The sequence below is a fragment of the Brachionichthys hirsutus genome, chromosome 4 (assembly GCF_040956055.1).
Source record: "Brachionichthys hirsutus isolate HB-005 chromosome 4, CSIRO-AGI_Bhir_v1, whole genome shotgun sequence".
Classification (NCBI taxonomy): Eukaryota; Metazoa; Chordata; class Actinopteri; order Lophiiformes; family Brachionichthyidae; genus Brachionichthys; species Brachionichthys hirsutus.
The window spans coordinates 13,307,657-13,323,769 of NC_090900.1; the positions used below are offsets into that span (position 1 = coordinate 13,307,657).

Genomic DNA, 16,113 nt, shown 5'->3' on the forward strand with positions numbered 1-16,113 from the left:
AACACAGTAGGGTCTGAGGTGTGAAGCAGAACCGGGTCTGGGGCTCTAATCCCACCACAGACGTTCTCCCCGGGGAGTCCACGCTGGGGGAGAAGCACACCGAGGCTCCAGCAGCCCACTCCTGTCGTGCTCTACTTGCTCCTGTCGGGTTTTGTCATCCACGAAGTTTCCCAGCCCGTCCTCGGAGACATCCTGACACGGAATTACAGATGGGGGGCGCTGGGCCGAGGCAGCTGGTGTCATAACGTGGATCGGAATTCACAGTTGGGATAAAATATGAAGCAAATATGTCATTATACATATGTTTTCTGCAGTTTGTTCATCCAGCTGTTTCTCCCCCCCCCCCACGTCTTATTTTATAAGGCTTCCTGATAATAATCCCTGATTCATTGTATCCCGTCTTTTTGAGCGCGGCTCCTGTTGCTTTTAAACAGAACGCGCTGCAGCCGCCGCCTCACACAGCTGGATCGCTCGTAGGAGCCGTCGCCTTTCTTTTAGTGGGTTCAGTGAGACGAGGCGAGAGTATCACAAAAAGAGTATCAAAAAAAGAGCATCACAAATAGAGTATCACAAAAAGAGTATCACAAAAAGAGTATCACAAATAGAGTATCACAAAAAGAGTATCACAAAAAGAGTATCAAAAAAAGAGTATCACAAAGTATCACAAAAAGAGTATCAAAAAAAGAGCATCACAAATAGAGTATCACAAAAAGAGTATCACAAAAAGAGCATCACAAATAGAGTATCACAAAAAGAGCATCACAAATAGAGTATCACAAAAAGAGTATCAAAAAAAGAGTATCACAAAAAGAGTATCACAAATAGAGTATCACAAAAAGAGTATCACAAATAGAGTATCACAAAAAGAGCATCACAAATAGAGTATCAAAAAAAGAGTATCACAAAAAGAGCACACAACTGACCTCAATGCGGATGAGACGGGCAGAATTATGCTCATCAGTTAAGAGTCCTTTGATTCCTTTCGAGGTTTAATCTGCTGGAATCGATGAAGGTGCGCGTGTCGGGCTCCGGAGTCAACAGCAGCCGTGCCTGATGGGTAAACGGACAAGCGGATGGATGATGTGTCGGGCATTCATCTTTCTTTAGGCAACTTGGGCTGCTCGGTCCCGACTAATTGAGCGATCGCATGACTATACCGATACTTGCGTTAGCCGGACCTGATTCATGGCGATCCATCGATCGATTCATCCGGTTTCTCCTGCTGGGGTTGGTCCGGAATGTTGGCGAGAAGCGGGAGGGAAGATTCTTCCATGTTAGACATCCGTCCTGGAGCCGCCGGCCCGGTTGGTCTAGTGTAATAAGAACGGCCCGGCTGACATTTACAAAGAGCCGGGCGGCTGCGGCCTGCTCCTCAGATTAACCTGCGCTTGTTCTCAATAAGCGCCGCTGATGTTAAAAGATGGCGAGCAGCCGCGGCGAGAAACAATGAACTGTGACTTGTTTCGCTTTTCCGTTTGCATATACCATTAGGGGAACGCCGGAAATCAATTGAACATTGCGGAATAAATAAAAACAAATATCTCGAGCGGCGTAATGTGAGGTTCTGGTGTCGGCCCAGATTACATTTAGCCGGGTGTTTAAACGCTGATTTACAGCGAGATGGGTCCATTCCCTGCACGAGACTCCCAGTATGAACTTAAACACCGACTCTCCGGTGTGTTTGTGTGTGTGTGTGTGTGTGTGTGTGTGGGGGGGGGGGGTCCTCTGGACGCGTGGGCAGTGTAGCATCAAATAGATTGTGTTTCCTCCCGTGTAAATGCCTAATGTGTGCCGAGCGCTCTGACACAGATGAATGTAAGGAATTTGCTGTAAAGACTTTACGGCCCCTTCTGAGAGACATGGCTGAGAGCTGGTGGCGTGGAACCCGCTCCACGCCCCCCTGAGCACACGTCCACACACACACACACACACACACACACACACGTGCACACGTGTCAAAGCACATGGCTCTCCAAGGAGAGCAGCTGCATCAAACCGCTGCAGACATCAGGCAGACTTTTTATTGGCTTTGGGTCAGAAATGGCGGCCTCGACGATGTGGTGAGAATGATCTCGGGGATCTGCTGCACGCCGGATCTCACGGATCTGCTGCACGCTCTGGATCTCACGGATCTGCTGCACGCCGGATCTCACGGATCTGCTGCACGCTCTGGATCTCACGGATCTGCTGCACGCCGGATCTCAGGGATCTGCTGCACGCTCTGGATCTCACGGATCTGCAGCACGCCGGATCTCACGGATCTGCTGCACGCCGGATCTCACGGATCTGCAGCACGCCGGATCTCAGGGATCTGCTGCATGCTGTGTGCCTCACTATGGCAGAAAGTAATCCTGGTGATTCTCTTGTCCAGGCTCGTCTTTTAATATATGAGATCTGCCTTCTGCAGAAGAACAGGGCAAATTATAAAGCGCTTCATGTATAAACTGCCCTTTCAAGTGGCTGCTCCCGCTCTGCAGCAGCGGAGCTCATCTGCCAAACCTTGAAGTCTTTGTGACGGCGCTCAAAGCGCTCAGCTGCTTGTTGTCGAGCGCCAGCTCTATTCCCACTCTCACCACTCTATTTAGACGCGTTTATTTTTGGTTCAAATGCTGTAAAATGAAAGTGTGACGGAGAGAAGAAGGGTGAAGGAGCGTTCCCGCTCCCAGGCAGGTGGCCCCCGGTCTATGTCGCCAGGGGCAGCGCTAACTGGGCCTGAGCGAGAGGAGGGACCCGTCTCTCGGCGCCGCACAGGTGGCGCGCAACACGGCGCTCGCTCCGCACCTGAAATATTCACATTCTTCCAGCGGCATCGCTTTGATCTTGCCGCAATCGACGAGGGAAATCGGAAAGAGTAGAGGAGAGAAAATAACAAAAACAAGAGGAAGCGCGTCTCACCTGAGAGCGAACAGACTGACATTTCTGAAGGGAGAATAAACAACGGCAGGTTAGCAGTGGCGTATCGTTCCAGGTGGAAGTGGGCCACGCCGTCTGTGGGGCCTTCCTCCTCTCCTAACTGACCCCACCCCCGCAGTGTGCACCCTCTGTCCCGCTTTGAAGGAAACGGGAACACAAACCTTTGTCCCCAATCCGATGAAACTCATCTCTCCTCATTATGCATGCGTCAACCCTCCAAGAAAGTTTGCTCTGGAAGTTTTCTCCTCGAGCCTGTTGTGAAGCCTCCGTTTGAGCTGATGGTTCGGCCGCCTGAGGTTAGCGTCTCGTCTCCCCGGCTTCAGCCCACCAGTCTGCTAATGAATCGCAGGGCTGTGTAATTAGTCGCCCCGCGTGAACCGCCCAAACGACAATAGACGCCCTGATTGGAGCCGCGGCGTTCCAAAGCAGCGGAACAATGGCCGGCTGTAACGATGATAAATAAGGTATTGTAATCGCACTCGTCTGGCGCATTCAGTCGTACGCTGTAATGTGAAGCTTCTGATCGGAGGACATTTAAAGTTGTTCTTCGGATTGTTCCAAAGGGCCTGAAATAGGATGCTTCTGGCTGCAGGTAAAGCCGCTGCGATCGCAGGGAGACGTGTTAGCATGCGTGCGAGCGAGAAGTGAAACGTGCATCCGTGTGTGCACGCTGGAATTAGAGCGAGAGGTGTTGACAAGTCGGCTGCGCTCTGGAGCGCCAGGCACCGAAACCTCGCCATCTGAAGCAGGGCGTGACGAATAATGGCTGACAGCACAAGTCACACCTGCTGATGTTTGCAACGCTGCTAAGGCTTAGCATGGCGCTCTGCAGACAGCCTGACTGACTGGGGAGTCATTATTTTTGGCTGATTTGTCAGACTTACCAGACCAGAGTCACGAGAGGCGTCGACGTTAAGTGTTAATTTTCCTCGTTGGTAAGTCGTCGCCACGGATTCGCTGCCGACATCGTTCTTTGCTCGGCGGCGCCGCCGAAGAGGCGACGGCTGGGCTCGACGTCGAAATTATGGCTGATCGAGTTGCTAAAACAGAAGTGATTGACTGAACAAGCCGGTGGTACGGTGGCGCACGGTGGCGCAGTGGGTCGTGCCTCGCCGCGAGAAGGATCTGGCTGTGTGGAGTTCGTATGTTCTCCCCGTGGATCTGTGGAGTTTCTCCGGTTTCTTCCCACCTCCAGAAACTTAGGGGAGCTGGTCACTGCAAAACGTCCGTCGGTGTGAATGTGTGTGTGTGTGTTTGTCTTTCGCGTGACGTGACCCTGCGATAAGCTGGCGTCTCATCCAGGGTGTAACCTGCCTTTCAATGTCACCCATTAGCTGATCTCACCGTCCCCAGACTCCACACAGCAAAAGTAAACTTTCATTCATCGTCCTGAACCGCTTTGTCCGTTACCGGGTCACGGGTCGTGCTGGAGCCTATCCCAGCAGCCAATGGGCGAGAGGCGGGGCTACGCCCTGGACAAGCCGCCGGTTCATCGCAGGGCCACACAGACAGACACCCCTTCACACACACACTCACACACACACACCAATGGGCAAATTCATGCTACCCGCCCTCCAGTAGTGTTTCTTCAGTGTGGTCATAAAAAGACATTTTACCACATCCTTAGTTCATTTTATTTTTCATTTCCACAATGTTTTATGAGTGTGTGCTTCTTGTCATAAATACAAACCAGCCAGCCGGCCAGCCAGCCGGCCGGCCAGCCGACTGACCATCCTTCTTGTGTAATTTGTGCCTTTTTGGGCTTGCAACTAATAAAACTCGAATAAATCAGAATAAAGTCATTGCTTTGTTCAGGTTCTGTGTTTCTCTTTGATCATGATAACAAGACGAGGATCAGAGTGACTGTAGCTCGGGCTTCACGGCTTCACACTGATATAACAGATCTCAATAATGTGACAAACAAGCTTGACATTTGAGCTTTATTTTTACCCCTTAAATGTGAATAAAAGGGGGGGGGGGCAGCAGTTTGTGACGCGGCGTGGAGCAGAGGTAAACCGATGGAGGAGATGCCAGGTGATAGCAGCCCCACAGTGAAAGAGGTCAGAGGCTCCGCCCTCCTGGCGCCCCCATACTGGATGCCCTCCCCGCAACACACACACAACTGTACACAACCGCCCCCCCCCCCAGCTCTCTGCCAACTCTTTACTGATTATCAACCCAAGGAGTCCAGATAATACTTCATGCTGGATCTTTTATATGGGCAGGAGCCAATGTACAACCCCCCCCCCCATCCTCTCCTCCCCTCCCCCTCCCTCGATGGCTGAGGGGATTGTCAGTAATAATGTGGAGGCCAGACTGCAGCGACTGAAACCATTGATTGTGGTGTTTTGATTTATTGATCCGCCCCCTTCTCTCAAATGTAGCGTCTGAGTTGAGGATAATCTAAGGCAGCCACGGACAAACCTGCCCCCCCCCCCCCCTCTCGTCTTCATCAGAAGCCGGTCGCTGCTCTACCTCGCTTGCAGCCGCCGTGGGCACGTGGCGGCGCACATGCCCTCTTGCACACGCGTGTGCGCCCAGCCGCTCTTTTGTGCAGGACCTTGCATGCGAGTGTGTGTGTTTTTCTGCAGTGGGGGTTGAGGGGCAGAGCAGTCACCAGGCAGAACAGAGCCAATCTATAAATTGATGGAATTCAAAGCCTCCAGCATCGATTACCATTCTAACAAACAGCGGTGCGCAGAATGTCTGATTATTTTTAGACAAAGATTCTGTGCGCTCAGCAGCGATTCTGCTGATGCTGTCACACGTCCCGACATCTGCCCATGATTGCAATTAGACGGGATTCAAAAAGAGAAATAACACCCCATCTGCATTTCTGCCCGCTCGCCGCCTCCACCCGATTCTTTTCCCTTTTTAATCTGTGCTGTCCAAACCCATTGCACACAATCCTGATTTTGACTCACTCCACCTCATTGCAGCACCTAGTTAGTCCCCCCCCCCCCTCCCCCCATTGTCTTTGTGAGAGGTGAGTTAAAGGCTTACCAGTACAGATGCAATCCAGATGAGCTCGGTTTAATGACGTTACGTTTCGCCCGACACGTACAGATTTCCGTTTTGGCTTTGAATGATTCGATTATTAGTGGTTTCCTCCAGATTGTCTCCGACAGACGTATCTGTCAACCCTCTAGGCCGGTTGATCCCGCCCTCAGTAACGTGCGATGGTTGACTGTTCCCTGCGGCGCTGCAGCACACATGCAGGAACCCGAGACCTTTAACGCAGTGTGGCTGCCTGGCAGACCATGCAAGGCCTCCGCTACAGACGCTGAAACGGTCCATCTTCAGTCTGTCAGACGCTACAAAGGACACGTGTTCGGCCGCTCGTTGGGTTTCAGGCGCTTTTACTGACTCCCTGCAGGTCAGTCCTGTTGAAGTCGATAAACTTATTGTTTCTTGCTCTTTAAGTCAGAAGTCGCAAAGATTGCGCCTCGATTGACTTGAGCATTCCAGGACTGGTTCTGTGCTCAAGCTCCCTCTTCCGTTTTCCCCGTAACGCCGATGACAGCTCCGCCCTCCCAAGGGGGAACTCATCAATCATGTCTGGATGTTTGACTGGCAGAGACGTAACGACGGGGGCCTCCATATTGACCTGGCTGCCACACATTGGGAATTTGGTCCCGATCGCCTTCTTAGAAACCTGTCAAATGATTTCTCTTTTCATGCAATTTCTTATTAAATATTTTTCCCCATTTTTAAGTATCAAATTCATTTTAAAGAGAAAATCCTGCAAATGATTTCATGAAGGATGAAGCCCACTGTAATTGACAGAGGTAAATTTTCTAAGGTAACCCAAAGACGTACTGGTTTTTAGCATTGTGAAACGCCACATTGCACGGTTCCTCCAATCCTCAGTCTGAGCACGCCGTCTGTCCTGCTTCGCTCCTTTCCAGACAGACAGCAGACTTTATTTCCCAACCTCCCTTCCCTTTTAATGCTCTAGAAACTGTGGGGGGTGCTTTCAAAATAACCACACCATTATGATGGCGCTGTTTGCCACGCACACAGCACTCGCCATGCATTCTCATCCGCTGAGCTGCAGTGAATCCGGCTCTATCCCGATTCCACTGAAGCACTGGCGGACTTAGAATCACGACACTGCTATATCTTAAATACGTATAAAATCCACTCAAAGTCACTTCGAGAGGAATCTTCTGTCGGGAAGATTAGCCGTTTGAAGCTAGTAGAGGTTTCCAGCTCCTGAAAGCCCGTCTCTAATCTCCACCAAGGCTCATCCCAGTTGGACTGCGAGGACTAACAGGACTTTATGACGTCCTATTTCCTCATCCAGCATGGCTCTGGCCGTTTTCAATGACAGTGCACTTTCCTGGGAATTTCCCAATGAACCCAATTTTTTTTTTGCAAGGGTATACTTGGGTAACTTTTTAAGGAGCAGTAGTGATTGTAATTGTACATACAGCATCCCAGTATCGTTAATATAGTAAAGTAATACCTTGACATACGAGTATAATTCGTTCCTGGGACGAGCTCGTAACTCAAATCACTTGAATGTCGAATCAATGTTTCCCTTGTATCCGTTCTAGCCGTCTAAAAACACCCAGATCAACGCTAATAACGATGGAAAAAAAGTTATTAATTGCTATTATTGTTATGTAATTATATACCGGTATGTACACAAACACACACAAAATGATATCATAAATTATGTAGAGTATTACTCTAATAGAAAATGTGGTTTTATTATGAGTTTTACCTTCGAGACAGACGGCAAATGGCGGTGTGCAGGAGGGTTGGACGGTTCATATAGACACCGTATTCATTAATTGTACCTTTACACGTACACTTACACAAACCTAGATATACTAGTTCTGCCTCTGGACGGCTTTGTGTTCTTGTAGCATCCTTCTGTTTGAGGATTGTACATATCGTAGATGTACTCCGCTCCTACTGCCGTGCCAAATCCCTGACTCGGACGCCACGGTCACGTTGATCGATGATGTCATGCTTCATCTCCATCGTCATCGTGCGTCTTTTCTTCTCACTGCCATCCTCACCACTCGCTTTATTTGGTCCGATCACTTATAATAAAGAATATTCACAAATACAGTGTAAATCACTGACGGAGTGAAGCGCGCTCGATTCGCTCGCAGCGCTCGTCCATCGAGCGTCAGCATCTGGAAGCGTGCTCGTATCTCAAATTTATACTCGCATCTCAAAGCAAAATATTGCTTGCAGGCTCGTATCTCAGGACACTCGTATGTATGGTTCGAGGCTGGGTGGGCTGCAGTCTGACTCCCATCTCCCACCAAGGTCCATGCCAACTGTTCACCTCGACTACAGCTGTGCCTTCACCGGATCAGAAAGCGAATGGGAGTGGCTTCCGCTCATGATGCCGTCACTCAGGAGAAATGACTGAATCCAGAGTTACATCAGATTTGAGTTTGACCTTCAGAAGGCTGGCAGGAAGCAAAGCGTCGCGCAGACTTTTGTTCCTGCATTGATGTGTCATCTCAGCTTATCGTCGTCGTCTTTGCATCACTTTGACTTTCACCACTTTTTGACTCAGCAATCCAGGGACTTGAACCTGCAGCCCTTCAATTAAAGAGCTAGTGCTGTGTCTTCCATTTACTTTCTTTTTTCTCCCCTGGTTGATGATTTATTAAATTGCCTTTAAGTAAGTCTGCAGATTAATTAAAATGCAGTCAATTTAATTTCCTGGTGTCATATATAAATTTGCAGTGGTAATTGAATCCACTCCTCCATTTGTTGTCTTTTTTTGTGTAACCCAGCAGTTCTAAGAAAGGATTGTCACCATTTAGTGAGTCGAAATAAAGCGATGAGATTCACTGACGTCTGTTCCAGAGAGCCGAGAATGAATCTGTTGTTCTTCCTCTCCTGTGAGAGCCGGGAATTGGACGACGGATCGATAATATCGGATTTGTGGCTGGCATGTTGTGCAGCTGAGATTCTGACGAAGGACCCGCTGCACTGACAGCTCTGAGCGGCGGATCAGACGTGTTGCCGGGCGGAGCTCGCATGTCGTGTAACGCAGGCCCGTAAAGAAGCAGCGGCTTTAGAGATGTTGTTGTATCAAAAGGGCAATTTGTTTAAAGCTATGGCGGCTCCTGTCACGTGTTGAAAATCTGTGCAGATCAATATAAAGATCGGCGCAGGCGACGGCAGCAAGAGTGAGAAGAGGCTGAAAATAGATCTGACCTGTGGAAATCGTGCAGGCGGCGAGCGAAGCGTCTCTTTGAGTCAAAAACAGCCCTTCATTTCAAAGAAAGGAAGACGCGCTGCTTGTTTGTGAGGATGTTTGTCAGGTTATTGGGTCTCGACACGTGACTCGAACCCCTCCCTCCCCCCCACGCTCTCCCTCACCAGTGCTCTATAGCCGTTGCAAGCGTATTGATTATTTCACATACTGATTATCTAAAAGGCCTTCTGCTCCTGTAGGCATTGGATTTATTTTGGCTTAATTATTTATGGGCCAGGGCTAGCTGTAAGTATTACTGCTGCGAGATCATGAAGGATTACATTGTTAATATTCAGCAGTGTATTTTTATTTATGTACACTCTTAAGCTTTACTGGATGAGCGTTGGCAGCCTCCCCAAAGTGCCATTGCTCTCTCTCTCTCTCTCTCTCTCCGTTCTCTTCCCCTCACCGTTTCTCTCTCTTTTGTGCGTCTGCAGAGGGAACTCAACTCCGTGGCATCTGAGCTGGCCGGCCGACAAGAGGAGAGCGAACATTCCCACAAGCACTTGGTGGAGCTGAGCAGGGAGTTCAAGAGAAATGTCCCGGAGGTGAGTCGCGTCCCCCTCGTCACGTCCCAGTCCTCACGTCCCCCTCGTCACGTCCCCTCAGTCGGTTTCCTACTCTCTACTCCAAAGCACCTGTTTGTGAAACAAGTTGTAAATCCTGTATCGTGATTAGTAGCTGCTACTGACCTTCTCAAAGTTGCTGTGATGCAACAGGAGCCGGTGTCTCGTCGAAGCCGCAAGAAACAGGACTGAAGACAATCTGATGATTAGAAAATACTTTTATTAGAGACGAATGGGCTGGAGGAAACAAGCAGGAAGTGGACAACAGTACATATTAAAGGCTCGGCTCTCATTGGCTAAAGGCACGCATGTCCACGGTGGGATTCTTGGTTGCTAATTGTTCCTTGAGCCTCTTTTAGCCATGAAACTGATCGCGTTCTTAACAGACCTTCAGTAGTATTTGTTTAAATGCATTCAAAAGTAGATTTCTTTGAAACCTTTTAGGCCACATTTGAGGTCGATATCGTTTCAGTATAAATTCCATGCATATCAAACTTCAGCCAATCCCTGTAAAACAGAATAAATCTACATGCACAGGCTAGAAAAGAGAGAGCGCAGACCTCCGGCAAGCAGCTCGTTCCCCTCCTAATTGGATTTAGACCTTTTGATCATCGTCACAAGGTTCTAAATTGTTCTTGCTCTTGGTTCAACATCGGTCAATAATCAACCGAGATATTGAGGAACAGATTTTGAAGCTCCTTTGACTGCAATATTAACAAAGATTTCAAAGTGATCCAGAATCCAGGATCTCCTCTGGATCATCACCAAAATGTAATCAACTGTTCCGGGTAACAATATCATCAAGATCTGTGCAGAAAATTTTGAGTAATCGGACGGAGAGACAAACAGACTCCGGCGATTACATAACCTCCGCTGAGCACCTCAGTCTGATTTACACCAAAAACAATGGCCCTACATTTATTACCTCCGCCGAGGCGAGGCGGAGGTAATAAAATAAGTTATGTAATCGCCGGCGTCTGTCTGAGCTTCAAAATGTCTTCCTACCAAAATGTAATCAACTGTTCCTGGTAAGATTCCCAACATTACCGGAAAATGTGATCAAGATCCGTCCAGAACGTTTTGAGTTCTCCTGCTAAAAGACACAGACAGACAGACAGACAGACAAGCAGAACCTCCTCGGCAGAGGTAATCAATCACTCTTCAGCTTTGAGCAGCACATAGCTGAGGTTCAATAGCTAGCTAGTTAGCCAGCGAGCAGCAACATGGCATCCCTCAGGTGTCCGTCCTCCACCTCCAGCAGTTCACGTGATGCATCATCTGCTCTGGGGGCCCAGTGGGAGGTTCTGAAGGGAGGTTAGCTAAAGCTAATGTTCAATGTGCTTTCCTCACGACGTCCAGCTCCTTCTGCCGTTCCGATTTACTGTGAAATACATAAAAAAAGAAAACATCTAAGCGTCAGGAAGCATGCTTTTAATGGTAATACTGCAGTAATAATCATTGGTGATAGATTTACTACAGCATCCACAGTTATATTTTATGTTTGCCGTGTATTATTCTGTATTTTCTTCAGCTTTATGTAGCAGAAGCTCATTTCACCTTACGCGTGTAATGCACAATGACTGCGGTGAAGGCGGATCGAACCGAGTACAGCCAAAGGTAACTCTGTGTACTATACAGGTAGTATTTGGTCCGTTTTTGGATCATCTTTGAAACGATCTTCCATCGACATCTAAGCTGGGGTAAATGTAAATGAGCCCTCAGGCCGTTCTGCTGCCTGAGTCTGTAGTGTAGTGTTTAATCTTGTCAGTTTAATGCTGGCGTTTAAGGCGGGCTCAGGCTGTCGCCACTGGCAGCACAATCCCCTTACCTGAGGCTGGGGGGGGGCTCACGCCAGCCTGGATCTCTGGGCTCTGATGGAAGCTCCTAGAAAGCGCCACTTTTCAAACACGGCCTTTGGGTTTTAACCAGCTAATACCCACATCCCGTAACGACATTCCTCCATCACACACGCAGTTTTGGAAGAGCAAAGGAAAGTTATTCAGTCCTCTCTCCATGGAGCTGTGGGGGGGCCTCGGCGGGGGGCCAAACGGATTCCTGCACGGGTGGAGCATCTGCAGAATAGGAAACGCTGAGACTGAGTGTCTTTGTTTTTGTCTGTGTGCAGGACGTCCGGGAGATGGTGGCACCTGTTCTCAAGAGTTTCCAGGCGCAGGTGAGCTACACGGCGTTTTATCGGTTTATGAAGCGCTCCCAGAATCAAACATGGAAAGCCTAGAAACAGAGCTGGAGTATCGTATGGTGACCTCCGCCGAGGCGAGGCGAGGCGAGGCGGAGGTAGTGTAGTCTGTTTGCAGGATAATTCCAAAGGAGATCATGGATTCTGGATCGCTTTAAACGTTTTGTTAATGTTGCAGTCAATGAAGCTTTCTTTCTTTCTTTCTTTCTTTCTTCTTACACCTCTCACACACTTTCAATACTAATTTCCACGATTAGAAAGGAGCAGATAGAAGAATTAAATTCTGATGTCCCCCTTTTTTTTTTTTTTTTAATCATAATCATTGCAAGATGATCAATGGAGCTTCACAATTTGTTTCTCAATATCGCGGTTGATTATCTCGAATCCAGAATTTTAACACTGAAAACTCAATTTACGGAATCAAAAATCTGTTAAATACACATCAACTCTGATTCACTTTCACTTTTCATGGTGCTGATCCAGATCACCATGTGGACGGTGTAGATCCAGTTAGGAGGGGAACGAGCTGCTCGGCGGAGGTCTGAGCTCCCTGAGTGCTTCTCTAGTTGTATATGGTTTCCTCATCTTGTCCTTCCGCTCCGTGTTCTAGTTTTCTAGATCCTGCTGGATCTTGTATCTGCGTTGATCGGTGCCGACGGCCACCTCTGGAATGATGACTTGATCGATCGGCCGAGGAAACCTTGGCATACTTTTTGTCTGATTGCTCACGTGCTGCTTATTGACGGATGCCTTTTCTGTCAAAGTAAAGTAGCATCTATCGGCCATTAGATGATCGGATATCAGGCTTCTCATATTTTCTTGGCTGAGACAAGCCCTCATTTCCTGTTGTGATGGGGCATTCGCCGTGCCCCCCCCCCCCCCTCTGACGTGGCCATATTGAAAAAGTCATCTGATACCTAGCGAGGCTCTGCTCCTGCCATTACACCGAGGTCATAAATCACATTTGCGAGCTGCGTTATGGTCTGCAGAGCAGAGCCTTATGGAAATGATACCACAAATATGTTTTCAGTCTCGCGCCGGCCGCTCAGCCCGAAGCTGAAAGCCCCATCATCGGTAAACATGAGAACACTCAGCATGGATTGTTCGCTTCTCTTGGAAGTGATTATTGGCAGCTTCTTTTTAATGCCTTATAATCGACTATGCCGGCGCAGTCGTGCTCGCTGGCAGGGGCGCTCGCATCCTTCGGCGCTAACGCGGCGCGGCGCTCTGCGGTGGATTCGCCTGCTAATTCAATTACCCTACTGTAAAGCTGCACAAATATCAGAAGCAGCCTTCCAGATTCTTATTGTGCAAACAGCAACCCACAGGATTCATTTAACTCCATTGATGTCTGACGACTGGGAATCTGGAGACGTTTCAGAGTGGATAAAATAGATGGCTGATAATGAGCCTTTTGTCTTTGTTAGCTGTGAGCCTCTCCGGCTCGCTTGTGTAACTTCCAGAGGCTTGAGTTGTCTACGATGAAAAGTGAGCTGGTTTTCAGCAGGGGGAGGGGGACGGACCCCCACCTCGGCTGCGTGGCCGATTTCAAGGCGCAGGCAGCAACTTGCCATCCCATAATAAGATCATCCTCTGGTGTTTTCTGATACTCTTTGACCTTATTGGTAATGTCAAACAGCTTGCGGAGGCTTGTGAACTTTACCCAGCGGTACCTGGACCTGCTGCTGCAGGAAGGGGGGGGGGGGGGGGGGGGGTGAGAAGGCGGAGCTTGTATGGCTGTGTGGTTTGGGATAGACTCCCCTGCAGCTGCGCCATACAGGTGGCGAACGACAGAAAAGTGTGTGTGTGTGTTTGTGATGCATACATGTGAGAAAGATCTAGGTCCTTGCCCCCTCCCCTCCCCGTTCGGAGGCCCTGAGGAGCACCTCATGGTATTTGGACCCTCATCGTGCCACTTCTGAAGGAGAAGTCGGCTCCTTTGAAGTATTTGCGACATGACAGGTTCTCTTTCTTTTCTTTTTTCATTTCAACGTTCCCCACCCACTTCCTCTCTCCGCTCTCATCCAATCTCTCCCTCTAATTATCGCTAACCAGGCGACTGATTAGAAACACGGTGTCGACCTAGATTTTTTATTTTTTTTTCCATGTGGAGCCGGAGTAGAAAGGGTTAATCCCAGAGCCGGTGACTGTCATTGGTCGCTTCCCTCCTTCTTCTCCTCTTTTTTCCGCTCTGCACTCCTCTCTCTTTCCCTCGAAGTTTGCTAATGAGGTCCCGTCAGAGCCGAGGAGAGGTGTTAATTTGGCCTTGTGAAGTCGGAAGGAGATTAAGGACAGTGAGGAGTCGAGTTTACGGCTTAAAATACTCGGCTGTCCTTATTAATCCACGGGGGGCCCTGGGAGACCGGCGTTTTTGCTTTTATAATGAACACTGTCTTATAATGAAGGTAATTTTAATAAAAATTTACGGCGAGGCAGAGGAGATGGCGCCGATGCGTCTCCGCGGTCGCAGGCACACCTTTGGGGCTCAGGGATAGGACGTTTATTTCTCAAATAACCGATCGCCAGAGAGGTAGGCCCGTCGGGCCGCGCCATTCTCACAAGTCCCACGCAAAGGCCTCGCCACCGTGCGATCTCGGAGACGGCAGCCATCGCTGGGGCCGCCTGGGCTTCACAAAGCAATTCACACCTGCCTCTCAGCTGAAAGTGCAAATTGTCCACACGATAAATCCTGTTGAAACAGTTTCCTCCTCACATCTGGCCCGTATCTGAATATGAAGCCACACTGAACCAGTCAGTCTATTTTCTCTCTCTCCTCTCCTCTCCTCTCCTCTTGATGTCATTTGGCACGCTCAGAAAAAGAAAACAGCAGCACGGGCCCCTAATTACTGAAACTTGCTTTACAATGATAATCCGTGGAGTAATTTAGCGTGCACAATGAGCGTTGTGGCGCTCGCGCAGATGGATATTCTGATAAATAGTTTGTAACGTGTAATTAGTAGCTCTCCCGGTTACATGCCGTTAACCCCTCAAGCGCGGGAGTCATTATTGGCCCTCATTATTAAGCAGCAAGGTAGGATTGAGCTGACTAGACATCAGAAACATCAAACAGCTATTAAAGCTCGGCAAGGCGGGGGCCGGCGGGGGCCGGCTGACACCTGTTTATGGGTCTAACTGTGCCACTTCTTCCCCTGAGGTTGAGACGTGATGATGTGTGTGAGGGAAGACAGTGTTTTCACGCGTGTTGTTGCTTTGGCTTTTTTTCCGCGCCAGCACGGGAAGCATTTTGACGACGCAGCGTCTTTTCTCGAAAGGGACGCTTTTGCGCCCGTTTGCGATTCGTCTTTCTGCACGTTGTACAAACGGCTGGTCCTGCCACCAGAATGAAAGCAGGGAGGACGTGCTGCAAAGGTTAGGGCGATGGGAGGGTTACGTACATCCGTGTCTCGTATCCATGCATCCCTTTCCGCGCTTTGCGAGATGACCTGACCTGGAAGAGGAAGAGGGCCGAGAGGTTCGACGCCGTCAGACACCTCGGCCTCGCTGCGTCACGCCGAGCAGCCAGACACGGTTTTTGATCCTTCATCGAGAGACGACCGCTTCTTCCTCCTTTTGATTAATTCCTGAAGGAAATGATAATTTCCCTTGAATGTATGAATATGTTATGAATGCGGGAATGAATCAAAGAGTAAAGGATGATAATTAATTACGCCGCCATGATAAAAAGCTGTGGGTGTTATGACGCAAGCTTCCTCCGTGTCATTACGAGAGGCGCCGTAATTACCTTTCTGCACGAGCCAGCGCTCCTGGCGGCGCTGGCGGCAAGAGTGGCGCTCGCCGAGTGAGTCTAACGGTCATAAAGCTTTTCCCTGCCTAATTGTCTGAGGGGCTCTACGGCACTTTCATAGATGAGGGACTGTGCCGTTAGGAAAACCGCTCGGCGACGCTCCAGCTTTTCCAGCTCAATGAAGACAAATCTTCATCATGGGCTAAACCCTGCGGCTATTAGGTACAGACTGCCTCGACGGATGGCTGACTCGAGAAGGTGGGGTCGCACGCAGGAGCAGCAGCTTCAGAGCGATGCGAAAGCGACTTTGAAAGTGCATGCGGGTTTAAAAATGGAGTTCATTTCTATTTCTCTTGCCTGTTTGAAGCCCTCTCGGTTACCTCTGAATATTCCCCTCGTGTCATTATTCAGGCACTTCCTTATTTAGGGGGCCTCTGCTCCTCTAATTCCCTCCCACTCT

The 16,113-nt window shown here is 49.2% G+C and overlaps 1 protein-coding gene across 1 annotated transcript in view; it reads left to right on the top strand.

Moving 5' to 3' along the window:
- cux2b (cut-like homeobox 2b) overlaps positions 1 to 16,113 on the top strand; it is a 73,747-nt gene that overhangs the window by 23,962 nt on the left and 33,672 nt on the right. The window contains exons 2-3 of the mRNA XM_068760665.1: positions 9,583 to 9,693; positions 11,837 to 11,884. Of these exons, the coding sequence (XP_068616766.1) occupies positions 9,583 to 9,693; positions 11,837 to 11,884 (159 nt within the window). The remainder of the gene's footprint in view (positions 1 to 9,582; positions 9,694 to 11,836; positions 11,885 to 16,113) is intronic.